This window comes from Ananas comosus, linkage group 15 (assembly GCF_001540865.1).
Source record: "Ananas comosus cultivar F153 linkage group 15, ASM154086v1, whole genome shotgun sequence".
Taxonomy (NCBI): Eukaryota; Viridiplantae; Streptophyta; class Magnoliopsida; order Poales; family Bromeliaceae; genus Ananas; species Ananas comosus.
The window spans coordinates 5,627,051-5,641,859 of NC_033635.1; the positions used below are offsets into that span (position 1 = coordinate 5,627,051).

Genomic DNA, 14,809 nt, shown 5'->3' on the forward strand with positions numbered 1-14,809 from the left:
TAGTCCTTCTCTATTGGTTGTCATACCCATTCATTTTATGTCATCGTTGCTATTACTTACTTGCTCTATATATATATACTTTTGTGTTGATGGCGATGACATTATATGTTGACGTTCGTATGTTCCTATAGTTTTGATATCATCGTTCTGTTGACATTTCTTTCTTGATCTTCATATATACGTTGTTGACGATGATATCGATATACGCAGTTGGCCTGCTCTTCAGGTTTTCATGGGTTAGATTTGGCGGCACAGCCAGATTCCTGGAGTCCGTTTTCGGTGATAGACGAGTGTGGACCGTACATTGGGATCGTGTTTCTCTTGTGGCGACCCGAGTGCCCAGCCTACATGCTGGTGAAAAGGCCTTTTCTTGTGGGAGGACGCCCCCTAGTTGGGCGACCACATGCACTTTACGTGAGCTCGACACCGCTAGTTACGTCTATACTAGTTATCGGTTGGCAGCCGTTAGTCGGCTGTTAGTGGCGGGGAGCCCCGATTGGCTGGCACATCCAGTAGCTCATTGTTGCACTTGGCTGGTTCTATCCAGTTATATGCCTTTCATTGCTTGCTGGTTTGTCCAGTGGCTACGTTTGTCCTCTTGGCTGGTTGGTCCAGTGTTCATATCATATATGCTTACGGTAGATGAGATGGGGATATGTCCTATGATGTGTATCTTGTTGGTCCGTCTCATTTATTTCTATCATACATCTATGACGAGCTACAGTTGATTTTCATGCTTGCGTTCTTGGCTGGCTATCCAGTGTCCTCACATAAGCTATATCAGGTCTTGATGGCAGTCGTGGTCGGCTGTTAGGATGGGGAGTCCCATGTGGCTGGAGTTTCCAGTAGCTGCTGCCCTGAGTACTTCGACTGACTGATCTAGTGTTTGTATGGTTTGTCACCTTGACTCATTTGATATTAGTAGGCAGCCACGATCGGCTGTTAGGGTGGGGAATCCCATATGGCTGGAGTTCCCAGTAGCTTGCTGTCTTCAGTTCTTTGTCTGGTTGGGTTATGTATTACGTTGTTGGCTGGTTGGTCCAGTTGTCTATATTCTATTTTCGTGGCTAGTTGATCCAGTGGCTTTGCTTCATACTCTTGGCTGGTTAGTCCAGTGGCTCTGTTTCATGCTCTTGGCTGGTTAGTCCAGTGGCTTTGTTTCATGCTCTTGGCTGGTTAGTCCAGTGGCTTTGTTGCATGCTCTTGGCTGGTTAGTCCAGTGGCCATAGTGTATTCCTATTTGATGAGATGAGGATGTGTACTATGATTCGTATCTTTGTTTACTCATCTCATACCATCTTTGTTGCCCCTACGTTCGAGTTATATATTATGCTTTTATCGTTATTTTCTTGTCCCTATCTTCTTTATAGTGGCTCGCACGTGGTGACATGGCTGAAGCCTAGCTTCATGGGTGGACGTGTTTATGCCACGGTCAGAGAGCAGACACCTTCTTCGTAGTTGGCCTGGATTCTTCCCAGGTGGCCCAATCTCAGATTGGGTGTTTTTTGTTTGGTGATCGAGAATGTTGGAGTGTTTGTTTGGGTGCTACTAGCCAAAGGATTTTGGCTGATAGCATTGAACGGCCTTCAGGGCTTTAGCGTGGCCCTGAGGCAGCCCTGGGTGCTTGACAGGGCCTTGCATGGCTGAGCACGATGCTCAGTAGGCGACGGTGATTTGTACTCATTAGCACGTAGTACCGTCGTTTGTGGTGAGGAGTGCAGCTTTGTTAATAGCAGCCTATTAGTAAAGCTAGGCCCAAGGGCCTTCACAGATTAAGCTGTGGCCTTGGATGGCAGCGAGTGGGCAGTAAAGGCTTGGGAGTTTTACTACGCTCACTGGTCGGCTGTTCCGAGTCGCTGATGTGTTAAGTAGTGCTTCGTGACAGCCTTCCTTAGGCTTGGCTAGGGCGCAAGGCAGCCGCCTAAAGCGGCTCTTTGCGCGGCTTTCAGAGAAAGGCTGTGAACGTTTCCGAACCCCGGAACCTGCTAGTCAGGTCTCCAATAGGAGTCGGGATTGAGCGACGGTTGTCGTCGATGCTGCTTCGTTTGCCGTATTTTCGGGGGTAGCTGTGTACTTTAGTGTAATAAAATACACTAAAGTACCGAAAATACCTAGCATGTACGTTTCGTCCCCAGCTAATCCTGTTTGTAGCGAGAGCGACTTTCTAAAGTCGCACGGTCTCCGGCACGAGTGGAAGGCCTCGTGGCGGCCGGTGACGCTGCGCGCGTGCTCGCTGCGCCTTAAGTCGCTTTGTCGCGCGTGTCGCGTTTCTAACGGGAATTGAGTGATTGGGCCCGTGGTAATTGGGTTTGCTTCCACTCGTAGCACAAGTCGTGCTCGGGTGCTTTTCTACCCCTCGTGGTAGCGTTTTTAAAAGAATAAAGGTTTCTGTGTAGGAAACAGCTTTCAAAAGATTTTTGTGGATTTCTGTCTAAACCTGGAATGTAAAACTGTGATATGAATGGTAAATGTATGAATGTATAGTTATCCTTATATTCATCTGCTTGTGGTTGTATCCTGGTTGTACTGTGTATTTGATCGACGCCGTGCAAATACAGGGGAGACTCTGTCCGTATGAACAGCGGATTCCCTGTATCTGTGGCGGATCTGGCATACCCTGAGGTCAGGTTTTCAAAAAAAAAAAAAAAATTCAGACGCTTTTCCGCTTTGTTTTAAACTGAAAAGGGACCTCGGGGCATGACAATTTATTTTCCATTTTTTCTACTATTTAACCTATGTCTTTTAATAATATTGTTAAGCTTTGTCTAAATTAAATAGTAGATTTCTTAACTGTTATATAGAAATTAGCGAGAAAAAAACAATTTAGTGATATCCATGAGAAAAGAAAATAGTATAAAATAGAAAAATGAAAAAATCTAAAATATAGCTTAGAGATTGATAAAATATAATAATACAATAGTATTTTTTTTGTAAAAAATTACAGTACTATGCAATAAATAAAAACAACACTAAAGTATAGTGTAATAGAGTGTAATTAAACCTTCTTGTTATTCTTCTTCTTTCTTCTTTCTTCTTCTTCTTTGAGGAGGTTAATGAAGAGGGGGCAAAAAAGGGAGGAGAACATATCGATCTCATTTTAGACCTAGTCTCGTGTGTGTTAGAATTTATTTTGATTTTTTGGTGATTTAAAACTTATTAAGACTCTTGGGCAGCCCAATAATTGATGAGCCTTGCTTGGGAGCTCATACTAAAATTTTCACATGTGAGGATTAGTTCCACACTGAAAATTAAAAGTATGTTGTTGTTATTTATATATTCTTTCATTCTTAATTAAATTACTTGGGAGAAAATAAGAATTATGTTCTCGACTAAACACACACGCACGGCACGAGCACGAGGCGGGCGGCGACGCGCGCAGGGTCTTAATCTCTACCTCGTCTTCTTCTGTTTTCTCGTCATTAATATTTTACGATGATTTTCACCGAGTTTTCTAATATTTCATTGAATCTCCTAAAGTTTGTTGGGTTCATCTTGCGCCATCTTGAAAACGTGCCGACTCGGTGGAACGTGGATGTTATATCGCTTAAAGTAATTGCTGTAAAGTCTCGCACATGGAGGGACAATTTCGCTTTTAGGACTGTGCTCTGCACACCTTGATCTGTAGGCCTAATATTTTTCTCTACAGTATTTATTATTTAATTTCTTTTTGAAATTTTTCTAAAACTGAAATTAAACTTTTGAATTATTTTTTAAAAAATATCTTACTAAAAGATCAGAAAGATTTTCCTACAGTGTGGAGGTAGGTGCATTGGTGGATGCGGCAAGCGACAAAGCAAAGAGTGCAAAGAGCGCTTGACAGCAACAAGGTGCTACTGCTTTCTCGTGGCAGATGATCTTGTGTATAAAGTTATATACTCTAAACTATTGTCGAGACAAAAAACAAAAGAAAAAATATGAAACAAAAAAAAAAAGAAAGTAGAAAAAGCAAAAACATATTACTCCATTTGCATTTTTTATCATGCTATTTAGGAGAATTTTATACTCCTGCACTCTAAAGATAGCAAGTTGGATGGTCTGTCACTCTTATAAATGGTATTTTATCATCAATACGTCGAAACATATATATACAAAAAAGTTTAATATGCATACTTTATACATTTTTGGATAAACGACAAATTTAAAAAATACAAATTAAATTTGAAAATTTTCAAAACTAATTTTATTATTATTATTATGATCGATGGATGATGATTATTTGGTTATTATTATTATTACTTTCGCGTTTCTGAATAGAAAAAAGAAAAAAGCGGTAGTTGCCTCTGTTTCAGCCGTCAGTTGTACAATTCCAAGTCCCAACCACCAGCTGAAAAAAAGTCCCGCCCCGAGATTCCCCGCTCCAGACTGCTGTTATATCATGTGGACAAAAACGACGCTTTCGCGATTCGAGAGATCACTCGCGCTGAACGGAACGCCCGTGTCACTCCCAATCTCCAATCCAATCGTTTCTACGGACTTTACAAGTGTACAGACACTCGACTGCCCGCAAAAATATTCCCGTCCCCCTCCTACAACCGATCCTCCATCAACAATGCGACCGGCCGCGCAACTCCGTCCTTCGATAGTAACCGGCTCTTTACCTCGTTTTTTTTTTTTTTTTTTTTGGGTCTTGGCGGGGCTCAGGGCTGCTTCTTCCTCTCCGCCCCTGTTGGAGTCAAAATTCGAATACGCCGCTGCGGAGCTCCGATCCGAGCTCGCTAATGGCGTCCTCCGTCCTCACCTGCAACCTAGGGCTCCCTTCCCTCTCGCTCCGCCGCCGCCGCCGCTGCCTCCTTACCCACTCCCCTCCTCCTCCTCAAGCCCTTGCATCTCGATCCGTCTCCTCCTCCCTCTCTTCCTCCCCCGCGCCATGCCCCAAACCCCTCCTCCGCCTGCGCCTCCGCCGCGCCCCGATCTCCACCGCGATCCGCGCAGCAGCCGCCTCCGCCGCTCCTTCCGCAGGGCGCGGCCCTGAAGCCCCTGGCGGCGTCGATCGCCACGGGCGTCGTCCTCTGGCTGGTCCCGGCGCCCGCGGGGGTCCCCCGCAACGCGTGGCAGCTCCTGGCCATCTTCCTGGCGACGATCGTGGGCATCATCACCCAGCCCCTGCCCCTCGGCGCCGTGGCCCTGATGGGCCTGGGCGCCTCCGTGCTCACCAAGACCCTCACCTTCTCCGCGGCGTTCTCCGCCTTCGGCGACCCCATCCCCTGGCTCATCGCCCTCGCCTTCTTCTTCGCCCGCGGGTTCATCAAGACCGGCCTCGGCAACCGCGTCGCCTACCAGTTCGTCTCCCTCTTCGGCAGCTCCTCCCTCGGCCTCGGCTACAGCCTCGTCTTCAGCGAGGCCCTCCTCGCGCTCTCCGAGGCCTGCGGCAGCAGGGCCGGCGACGGGACCGAGCGCCGCCTCGGGGCCTGGCTCATGCTCACCTGCTTCCAGACCTCGGCCATCTCCTCGTCCATGTTCCTCACCGCCATGGCTGCCAACCCGCTCAGCGCCAACCTCACCTACAACACCATCAAGCAGACCATTGGCTGGACCGATTGGGCAGTGGCCGCCATCGTGCCGGGGCTGGTCTCGCTCGTTGTGGTGCCGCTGCTGCTCTACATCATCTATCCGCCCACTGTGAAGAGTAGCCCCGATGCTCCCAAGCTCGCAAGGGAGAAGCTGGAGAAGATGGGGCCTATGACCAAGAACGAAATCATCATGACCGGGACTCTACTTCTCACGGTAAATTCACTTTTTTAACTTTTCCTTTTTTTCTTTTGTCTTCCCCCTCCTTCATTTCTGTGATATTTTCCATTTATTATCTAAGTACATAAGCTGGATCACCAATGAAGGAGCAAGATTTTTTTTTTTTTTTTTTTTTTTCTCTAGCTACAAAATTGTTGATTATTATTAGGACCAATTAGGTAACCACTGATCATTTCCTTTGCTTCCTATTTGTGTGATTATCTGCCTATGTTTGTGCTTTTCTGGTACTGGGTGAATTGTGCTAGTAGATCCTAAATTTTTAATCAACTTTTAATTTTATTTCTCAAATTTTTAAATTCCACATGTGAAGCCCTGAACTTTCCAAAGTGTTTCAGTCTATAGTCCGTTCAAGGAACAGTTATTGTCTGTGTCGAGTGCATCGTACACCCATGAGCCACATTTGCACCGACCTTCATCTCATCTCATATTTCAATACCACGACCTATAGAGTTGCAACATTTTCTCTATTCCAAAGTTGAATGGTTAAATTGAAAGTATGAGATAGATGGAGGGCGATATTGATTCATGATGCAAAGATGTACGGATACATTGGGTGTACGCTGTAATTTTTCCTCTAACAAAAAGGAGCAAGGACTAAAGTGGATCAATTTTAAAGTTTGGGTGTCAACTGTCAAACTTGAAACTCGAGGGCTGAAATGAAACTTGATTAAAACTTCAGTGACTAGTAGTGTAGTTTACCCTTATGTAATTGGACTTTTGCGCTAGTTTCTTTGATTGCTGCTGCTGAATCTTATCCACAACTGTTGTCAAAATTAGAAACCACAAAGATAGCTTTGCGAAGCTAAAGCTATTAGTTTAGGATGAAGCTTTCCAGCCTCTTTGATCATTTATTAAATATTCATCGCATCAGTTTTTTGAATATATAAGGATGGCATGAAGATTCTAATATTGCTGAACAACTTAAAACAGTTATTAATACAAAACCACAAATGATCTAGCTACGCATCTCTTCCAGTTTTTTTTGCGGTCATTTTCCTTGGATTTTGGTTCGTTTGAGGTTTACTGCTTTTAAAAATAATCCTTCCATTAGTATATTATACCATTTTTCACAGGAGTGTTCTCTGTAAGCTTTATATCTCTTGAGCTAAATGTCCTTCTGGTGTGCTTAAGTTTTCTGGATAAGCTATAATGACAATATTTCCTTTGTTGTTGTAAGTTTGAAAAGTTCTTCTATGCCAATTTACATCTCTGAAAGAGTTGATTTGAGTAATGTCTTTAGTGGGTATTTTATTTTCTCTAAGATTAAACCTTGTGCTATTCTGTAAAGGGTAGTCTATGGTTGTTATTTCCATTCTGCCTGCAATGAAGCCTTCATGTTTGCACTTTGCATCTTTGTTTGGCCTAAGGAGTCTACTTCACAGACTCACAGTTAAGGTTAAGCCATTGTAATTTTTCGACCAACGTATTCACATCTATTTCATATGTGGTCATACCATTTTCATCCACGATTCCTCATTTTTGTCCTCAATTAAGGCTATTGAGATCTAAAATCAAACAGGTTGCTGTCTGACTTATTACATCAACTTTGTTAATGAGTTTGTGCGAATTAATCAATGCATTCAATTGAAGAATGTATTATTCAAGTCTTAAGCATGTTATTCAGCAATTTTCTTGCAATTTAACTGAATGCTCATTAGTTTATGCTAAACTGAAAGTGTAGGACAGAAATTCTCTTGTCAGTCATCTTATAGAGAGGCTAATCACTATAAAAAGTCAATTGGCATAAATGCATAGAAGAGAAGTTGTGATGGGGGATAATAATTTCTGAAAGATCCAAGAAAACTTATATCACATTAAAGAATGCCAGTAACATGCAAAGGAAGGAAAGCTTAAGGTTAATCTATTCATGCTGGATATTGGAGAGATGGAAACTAGACCAGAACAAATAATTCAGCTAAGATCTCAGAAAGAAAAGCAGAAAGATTTGTTTCCTTCAATAAGTTGCTTACATCTTAGCGCTGGTTGTCTTCTACTTTTTTAGAGGTTCTTATGTACTGATTCCCTTAATAGGGCCATGTCGTCAGAATCTTGACCAATATAGTTGTTCACAAAGTAAGCACCATGAGATTATTGTGGCATTGGAAGCACGAACAGTGCCAAGTAATATATTGATGGATAATGATGTAGACCTGAAAGACAGAAGCCCCAAATGTGGAGAAAAAGGTTGGTGGAGGGAGCAATTTCAGATCTTATGTGCAGTACTGTGGTAGAAAGAGAAAGAAGACAGCGATTGAGCAGGAGTATAAGATGGCACCTAGGTCAAAAACCCTGAGTTTATATATTATTATTGGCAAATGTGTTCTTTAGTTTTTGTCTTTACCTCATTTTTCAATCTATAGTAAAAGGAATTAGATAAGAGCTCATTCAAGTGAAGATAACTTAATCTTATTGAAACTTAAATGTATGTTCTTATCCAATCCTAGCCATGTAACCTATTTCCAATCCAGCTTTGAATGGACAACTAGTCTAAGGACCATTTAATTTTTGCAACTTTGACTTTCTCACAATCTCCTAAACCTAAAAATATGATGAAAATTAGAAATAAAATCCCCCTAGCATATTGGAATTTTGACTTAAATTCAATGCAAGTAGGTCCCTAATTCATTCAAAACAGACGAATATAGACCCAGTCAGACTCAGTGAACTAGATATAAACAAAAGCTTGATCCAAATCAAAACAATGTACCATATGATGATCTAATCTGCCGATTTGGAATGCATCGATTCACGGTCAGTGTGGAAGTTTTGCCTTTGATTCATGCCAAGCTCTACAATCAATCATGCCACCTATGCACTCTGATTGTAAAAGCTGACAATGACGCTCCACACAAATTGTTTTGGTTTCACATGTATCATGTTTGCATGATTGTTGCTGTTGATCAACTAGAATACGGAGTATAGTTCCGTGGATGAATTAAGATGGAATGGATCCACATATTTTTGCGATGGTACTCCTATTATTTTGTCAGAACTGCTATATATATGGATCAGATTCAGTGGTCTCTTTGTGTTGTTGTGGGGATGCTCCTTGAAATGTGGTGGCAATAGTGGAGTTTTCTTCACTTGTAGCCCTTTGATCACGATCTCTTGTGCTGTAAGCTGTTTTATGTGGTTCCCGAGGTGTCCAATTTCTTCATCTTACGAGGATTCAATTAGAGATAAATTAGAAGATTGATATGATTGTTCATCAAGAATCGATATGATTGTTCATTAAGGACAATAGCTCTTAAGTATAAAAAGCATAAAACTTTAGGCTAGGGGGGAAAATTTTTAATTACAGACAAGTTGTTTTTATGTGTTTGTAAATTGAGGTTTCCCCTAAAATCTTACTCCGTTTTTGTGTGTCCTTTTATTTCTATATCATGTAGAGATTCTCGTAAAACCGGGAGTACCACTTAAAAAGTTTCTAAACAGGTAGAGCTATGCTCTACAGGAATTGATTTAAACAGTTTCCGCCTGTGAAGATTCACCTTTTTGCCTATCTGAGCTTCTACCTGCACTCTGAAACATAGTAGCAATGTTCTTGTTGCTCAGAAACCTGTTTATGTGTGCAGCAATCATTCTTAGACAGACGATTTGAAGACTATCTATAACTGAATTGGAAGAACTTTCTCTTGCTTACAACTCGTTTTCTTCTTTCAACCAGGTGGGGCTCTGGATATTTGGTGGGGTGCTGAATGTCGATGCTGTGACTGCAGCTATTCTTGGTTTATCCATTCTTCTCATAACAGGTGTTGTAACATGGAAGGAGTGTTTGGCAGAATCAGTTGCGTGGGACACACTTACTTGGTTTGCCGCGCTGATAGCAATGGCTGGCTATCTCAACAAATACGGTTTGATCTCCTGGTTTAGTCAAACAGTTGTAAAGGTATGATTACATTATTTTCTTCTTTTTTTAGTTCCTTTTTTTTTTTAATCTTGGGGTAGAAATAAAGTTACTTTTTTTTTCTGGTATAGTTACTAAAGTCTGATTATCTATAGCCTAAACAGCTTCAGTATAGATGTTTAAGAGTTAAGTTGATATGGTGGCTTTCATGCAGATACCGTTGATAAAGGTCCTCTTGAATTTACTTGTGATGTAACATACTAACATGTGGTCTTTAGTAACATAGCTTAGGTACATGTGATTTTGATTAAAATTAGCTCTTTGCTGAGCTAACCATGAGTTCATTTTGTCCCTGGTTCTCGAGCTAAGAGTCATATTATTTCTGCATGAATGCTTGCACCCTGTGATTGACAGAAAAGATAAGCACTATAGCAGATGCACCTTTGTACAATGCATGACCATTGTATAAGCTAGAGGAATGAGGAACTCTTGTTTTGAATTGCTACTTGATGCAATCATGCAGTAATTTGGTGAGCTCTACTCTCATTCCCCTTATAGATTAACAGTGTAGACCAGCTTGTGTGTGTGCAAAGTATCGGGGATTATCTACAGAGCACCAAAGGTTTTTCTCATACAAAATCTTGGACCTGATTTTCTTTTAGTTGGCAGTTAGGGTGAGTTCTTGAAGATTTAAAGGTATTTAGATCAATTAATTCCTCAGAACAATATGGTATGGTTCTGCCGGGATCCTAACATATTAACCTGCTGTCTTTATGTTTATGACCTGCTTCCATCCAACATGGGAGTGAGGTTATTCTTATATATATATATATATATATATATATGTGTATATGTATATATATGTATATATATGTATAGAGAGAGAGAGAGAGAGAGAGAGAGATTTTACTCAGTCAAGAGACCTTCCTGGTACACGTACCAATACAACCATCATTTCGATGGAGTATTATTAATCTTTGCATGTGATGCAAGAGAAGTTGTTTGATAAAGAAATGCTCTCTAATATGTCTTTTATGTTAGCTTATATTTTTTAGCTATATTCGTCGATTTTTTGTCATCATTCTTAACATATATGGGCTGCACCATGTAATTTGCATTTGAACTGCCTCGTTTATCCATCGCGCAAAAGAAAACTCTCATCGTTTCTTAGCCATTCAAGGAAATCTTGAGATTCCATCCTCTCATTGAAGTCTATGATATCTAATTAGAATCTTTATCTGCATGTTTCTTCCTTATCAAGATTTTTATGTGTATCACAACTCACAAGGATTTAGTGCCATCTCTCATGGTCATTACTATTTATTCTCCTCTGCGACATCTTTAAATCATCAGTTTTGATTATTTTGACAATTGAACTTGGACTAGTACAAAATCAAATGAAAGTTTCATCTATCCTAACTGTAACTTTCACCTGTATTTCAGTTTGTAGGAGGTCTGGGTCTGTCATGGCAGCTCTCGTTCGGCATCTTGGTACTGCTCTACTTCTACTCTCACTACTTCTTTGCCAGTGGGGCTGCACATATCGGGGCTATGTTCACGGCCTTCCTATCAGTGGCGAGCGCATTGGGCACCCCTCCCCTCTTTGCGGCAATGGTTCTCTCGTTCCTCTCCAACCTAATGGGCGGCCTCACCCACTATGGTATTGGCTCCGCACCCATCTTCTATGGGGCCAACTATGTCCCCCTCACTCAGTGGTGGGGATATGGGTTCCTCATGTCCGTGGTGAATATAATTATCTGGCTCGGTCTTGGAGGCTTTTGGTGGAAGACCATCGGCTTGTGGTGAGCAGCTCATTCTTATAATTTTAGCCATTGATTTTTAATTTTGAAAGGTATTGTGGCCTATACCTGGAGTATATCCTGGGAACACGGAAAAATTTTGTTCTTTTAGAAAATTTGAAGTGAATAATTATTTTGGCATGATTGGATGGGCAGAAGACGAACTAGCGGAGTACAGATTGAACTTGTACACCATTTTTTTTTTAACTTAATATGATGCAATTTTGTCAAATTTCTTTCGTCCTTTTTGTTAAAATTTGGTCATTCATTCTGCGTTTCTTGGTAAGCATGCAAATCTCCTACAACAGCCGCTTTGATGGTTTAAAACTGCACTGAAACTTGAAAAAGCAACTCAGAGCTTCATCAACTTCCTCTTAATCAATCGCCAAGAACAGGTGATAGAACTTGGATTGAGGATGTTTCTTGCCGAGATCCTGCCACCTTGTTGTTGGAACCGGATAATATTTATTAAATGGGTGGAGCCCTAAGTTGTTTTCGGATTTTATGGAGCTTTAAAGCATCAGAGCAGCTGGTGTAGGGAAAACATCGTTGGTTATTGTGACGCCCCAACTCCCCGGGGGGTCACCCATCCTAGGACTATTCCCGTCCTAGCACGCTTAACTCTCTTAACCTCTTGGGCCTTACCACCACCCAAAATGTTTAAGCTGGGTTAAGAGTGTAGCCCTATTATATCTCATATATAGGATTATCTGGGGTCTCACAGTTATGGTGGTAATGGGCTGGGGACTAGTTAGGTGTGTGCTTTAAACTAGTACTTGGCAGCATCTGTATTAGAGATATTGTACTAAATCTGTTTGGGTAGGCTTTAAACAACTTGAGAGATATTCCAGGGGGTTGCTTTGTTTAATTGATGCATCACTTCAGCTCTTTTGCACAGTTTGTTTTAAACGAAAGCTGCATCAAAGTTGGATTCTTCTACTTGATTACCCGTATTTCTTGCATTGTTAAATTAGCATATTGAAACTTCTCTGTAAGACTCTATATAGTCCTATATATAAGATATAATAGGGCTAAATATCTTAGCCTAGTTATAACATTTTAAACGGTTGCTAGACTCAAGAGCTTAAAAAAGTTAAGCGTGCTAGGACCAAAATAGTCCTAGGAAGAATGACTCCTTGAGAAGTGAGTCGTTACATTTTCTTACATTGACAACAAAAAGATAAAAAAGTAAAAGCTTACATTACTTACTTGACGTATGGACCATTTTTGAATCGGCTGTCTAGCATTTTTAAAATTTTAATTTTCCTATCTAATTAATCTTTCAAATTTATTTGATTTGACTCAGTTAACGGTACTTTGACGTCGAAATTAATCTAATTACTTTAATAAATTTATGGTCGCGAGAATTAGATGAAGTATACTTATTAAACCGGTAAAGTTGAGGTTAAAATGCTGCGTCTCGAATCTTAAAGGGCCATTTGGTTGGATTACTTAGAAATGCAATATTACTAGAGATGCATGCAGTTGAAATTTTAGTAGTTATAATTACATATATCCTATTTGGTTGGATGTAATAAAAAATCATTACAACTATAAATAAACATTTGGTTGCATGCAATTAAAAGCATTATTTTTAAATTTTAGGGCTTTGTATCGATAGTGATGAGATTACCTCCTATGTAAAAAAGAATAATATTTTATATTGAAAAAGTGATTAGGAAGTTAAGCTAGAACTACAGCCAATTTGGACGCAGTTCTAGTTGCGACAGTTGAATTCAAATATACCTAATTAAACACTGAAATTGGATCTGCATGTAATTATTGTACTATTTGCAATCAAACAACCCTTAAAAGTTTGAACCCACAGCTTCAACCAATGTACTGAAAGTCGACAAATCCATCTCAACATGAAACTTCCGTTGCTTCGAATTCTAGGAATCAAATCCGGTCAAACTTGGGCTAATTCCGTCGAATTACTCGAAACTCGGACTAATTCTGAATTATTATTTACTTAATTACGCATGACATTATACTTTAACAATTTTCTATTAAATTTTAAATATAGGAGTGTATCAGAATGTAGGTATAAGAGGGGTACGAAATTAGTAATACTGGGGTATTTTTGCCATTAACAAAAATAATGTATAGCACTCTATTAATTTGGCGTGTATATATTGAGTTTAATTTATGTTTGAAACTCAAAAGTGTGTTTTAAACAACTAAAAGACTCAGCTTAATTATTTTCTATGTGGCCGTGGCCATGGGGCTACGGTTGTTGATGTTGGTAGAGGGTGCGGGAATTCATTTCAACTTCAATTGGTGCAGTACAAGGAATAGACTAATTCCCCAGTATCAAACAGGATCATTTCACTAGATGTAATTATAAATATAATACAGTTAAAGATGTATATATGCAGTCAAAAATGCAGGTGTTGTAGCTAATATATTTTGTTTGATTCTATTTGGTCGAAAACTTTGCAAATACAGGTACTTTGTTTGGTCGCATGCAGTTGAAAACTGTGTTTACAAATTTTATTGCTTGATATACGGTCCAATAAGTCTATCCCCCATGTAGAAAAAAAAAACTACTATATTTTTTAAGGATTATATGATTAGATAGGTAAGTTTACACGTTGAAATTGGGTGTAGTTTCAACTTTTGTAGTTGAACCTCCTTATATATATAGTTTACATTAATTGCAAAAGTTGAATTGAAGATCTACACGTAATTTAAACTACAATACAGTCATAACTACGTGCAACTAAATAGCTCCAAATTACCAGCAAGATTTTTTCAAAAAAATAATACCTCAAATAAATATTTAAATATTCAAACAGAACTACCGAATAATTTATAGTGACGCGCGTTATCCAACTACCATCTGCATAACTTATTCTGGCAATCAAATATCGTATTAATTATTAATTTAACTTTCAGAGCTACCGTGCGGGCGGACGAAAGGAGCAGATTTAACGGCCAAAAGGCTGCCAGATTAATTCGAATGAGACCAAGGAAGTCCGCCGTGGCCGTCGTCACCACCGTGGTCACTGTTGCCTTCCTTTGCACGAAGGGGAGTATACAGACGAGACATTAATAAAAGTGCCGTTGAAGCCTCCGACGTAAGTGGCACATACAAGGACAAGGCCAACAGTTATAACTTATTATTATTATTTATATTATGTTGAAATAAAAATAAAGTATCTATTATTTTTTTAAGATAAGTGAATTTGATGGTAGATATATATTCAGAATTTTAAGTTCAATACTTAGTTACTTTTAATGTCAAATAACTGTAAAAATAGGGATGCAAATGCATCCGGATTGGTGGAGCTTCCGTTCCGATCCGCCTCAAATGGGGCGGTAAGTGGGAACAAAAAATATAGAAATATATAATCCGCTCTGAATTCGTCCCGATCCGCCAAGTAAATAGAACGGGAGGTGGGATATCTTTTTC

At 40.0% G+C, this 14,809-nt stretch overlaps 1 protein-coding gene across 1 annotated transcript; it reads left to right on the forward strand.

Moving 5' to 3' along the window:
- LOC109721710 (dicarboxylate transporter 1, chloroplastic) lies at positions 4,763-11,629 on the forward strand. Its single transcript, XM_020249461.1, has 3 exons — positions 4,763-5,724; positions 9,416-9,637; positions 11,039-11,629. Exons 1-3 carry the CDS (start codon positions 5,128-5,130, stop codon positions 11,399-11,401), a joined length of 1,182 nt encoding a protein of 393 aa, XP_020105050.1. The 5' UTR covers positions 4,763-5,127; the 3' UTR covers positions 11,402-11,629.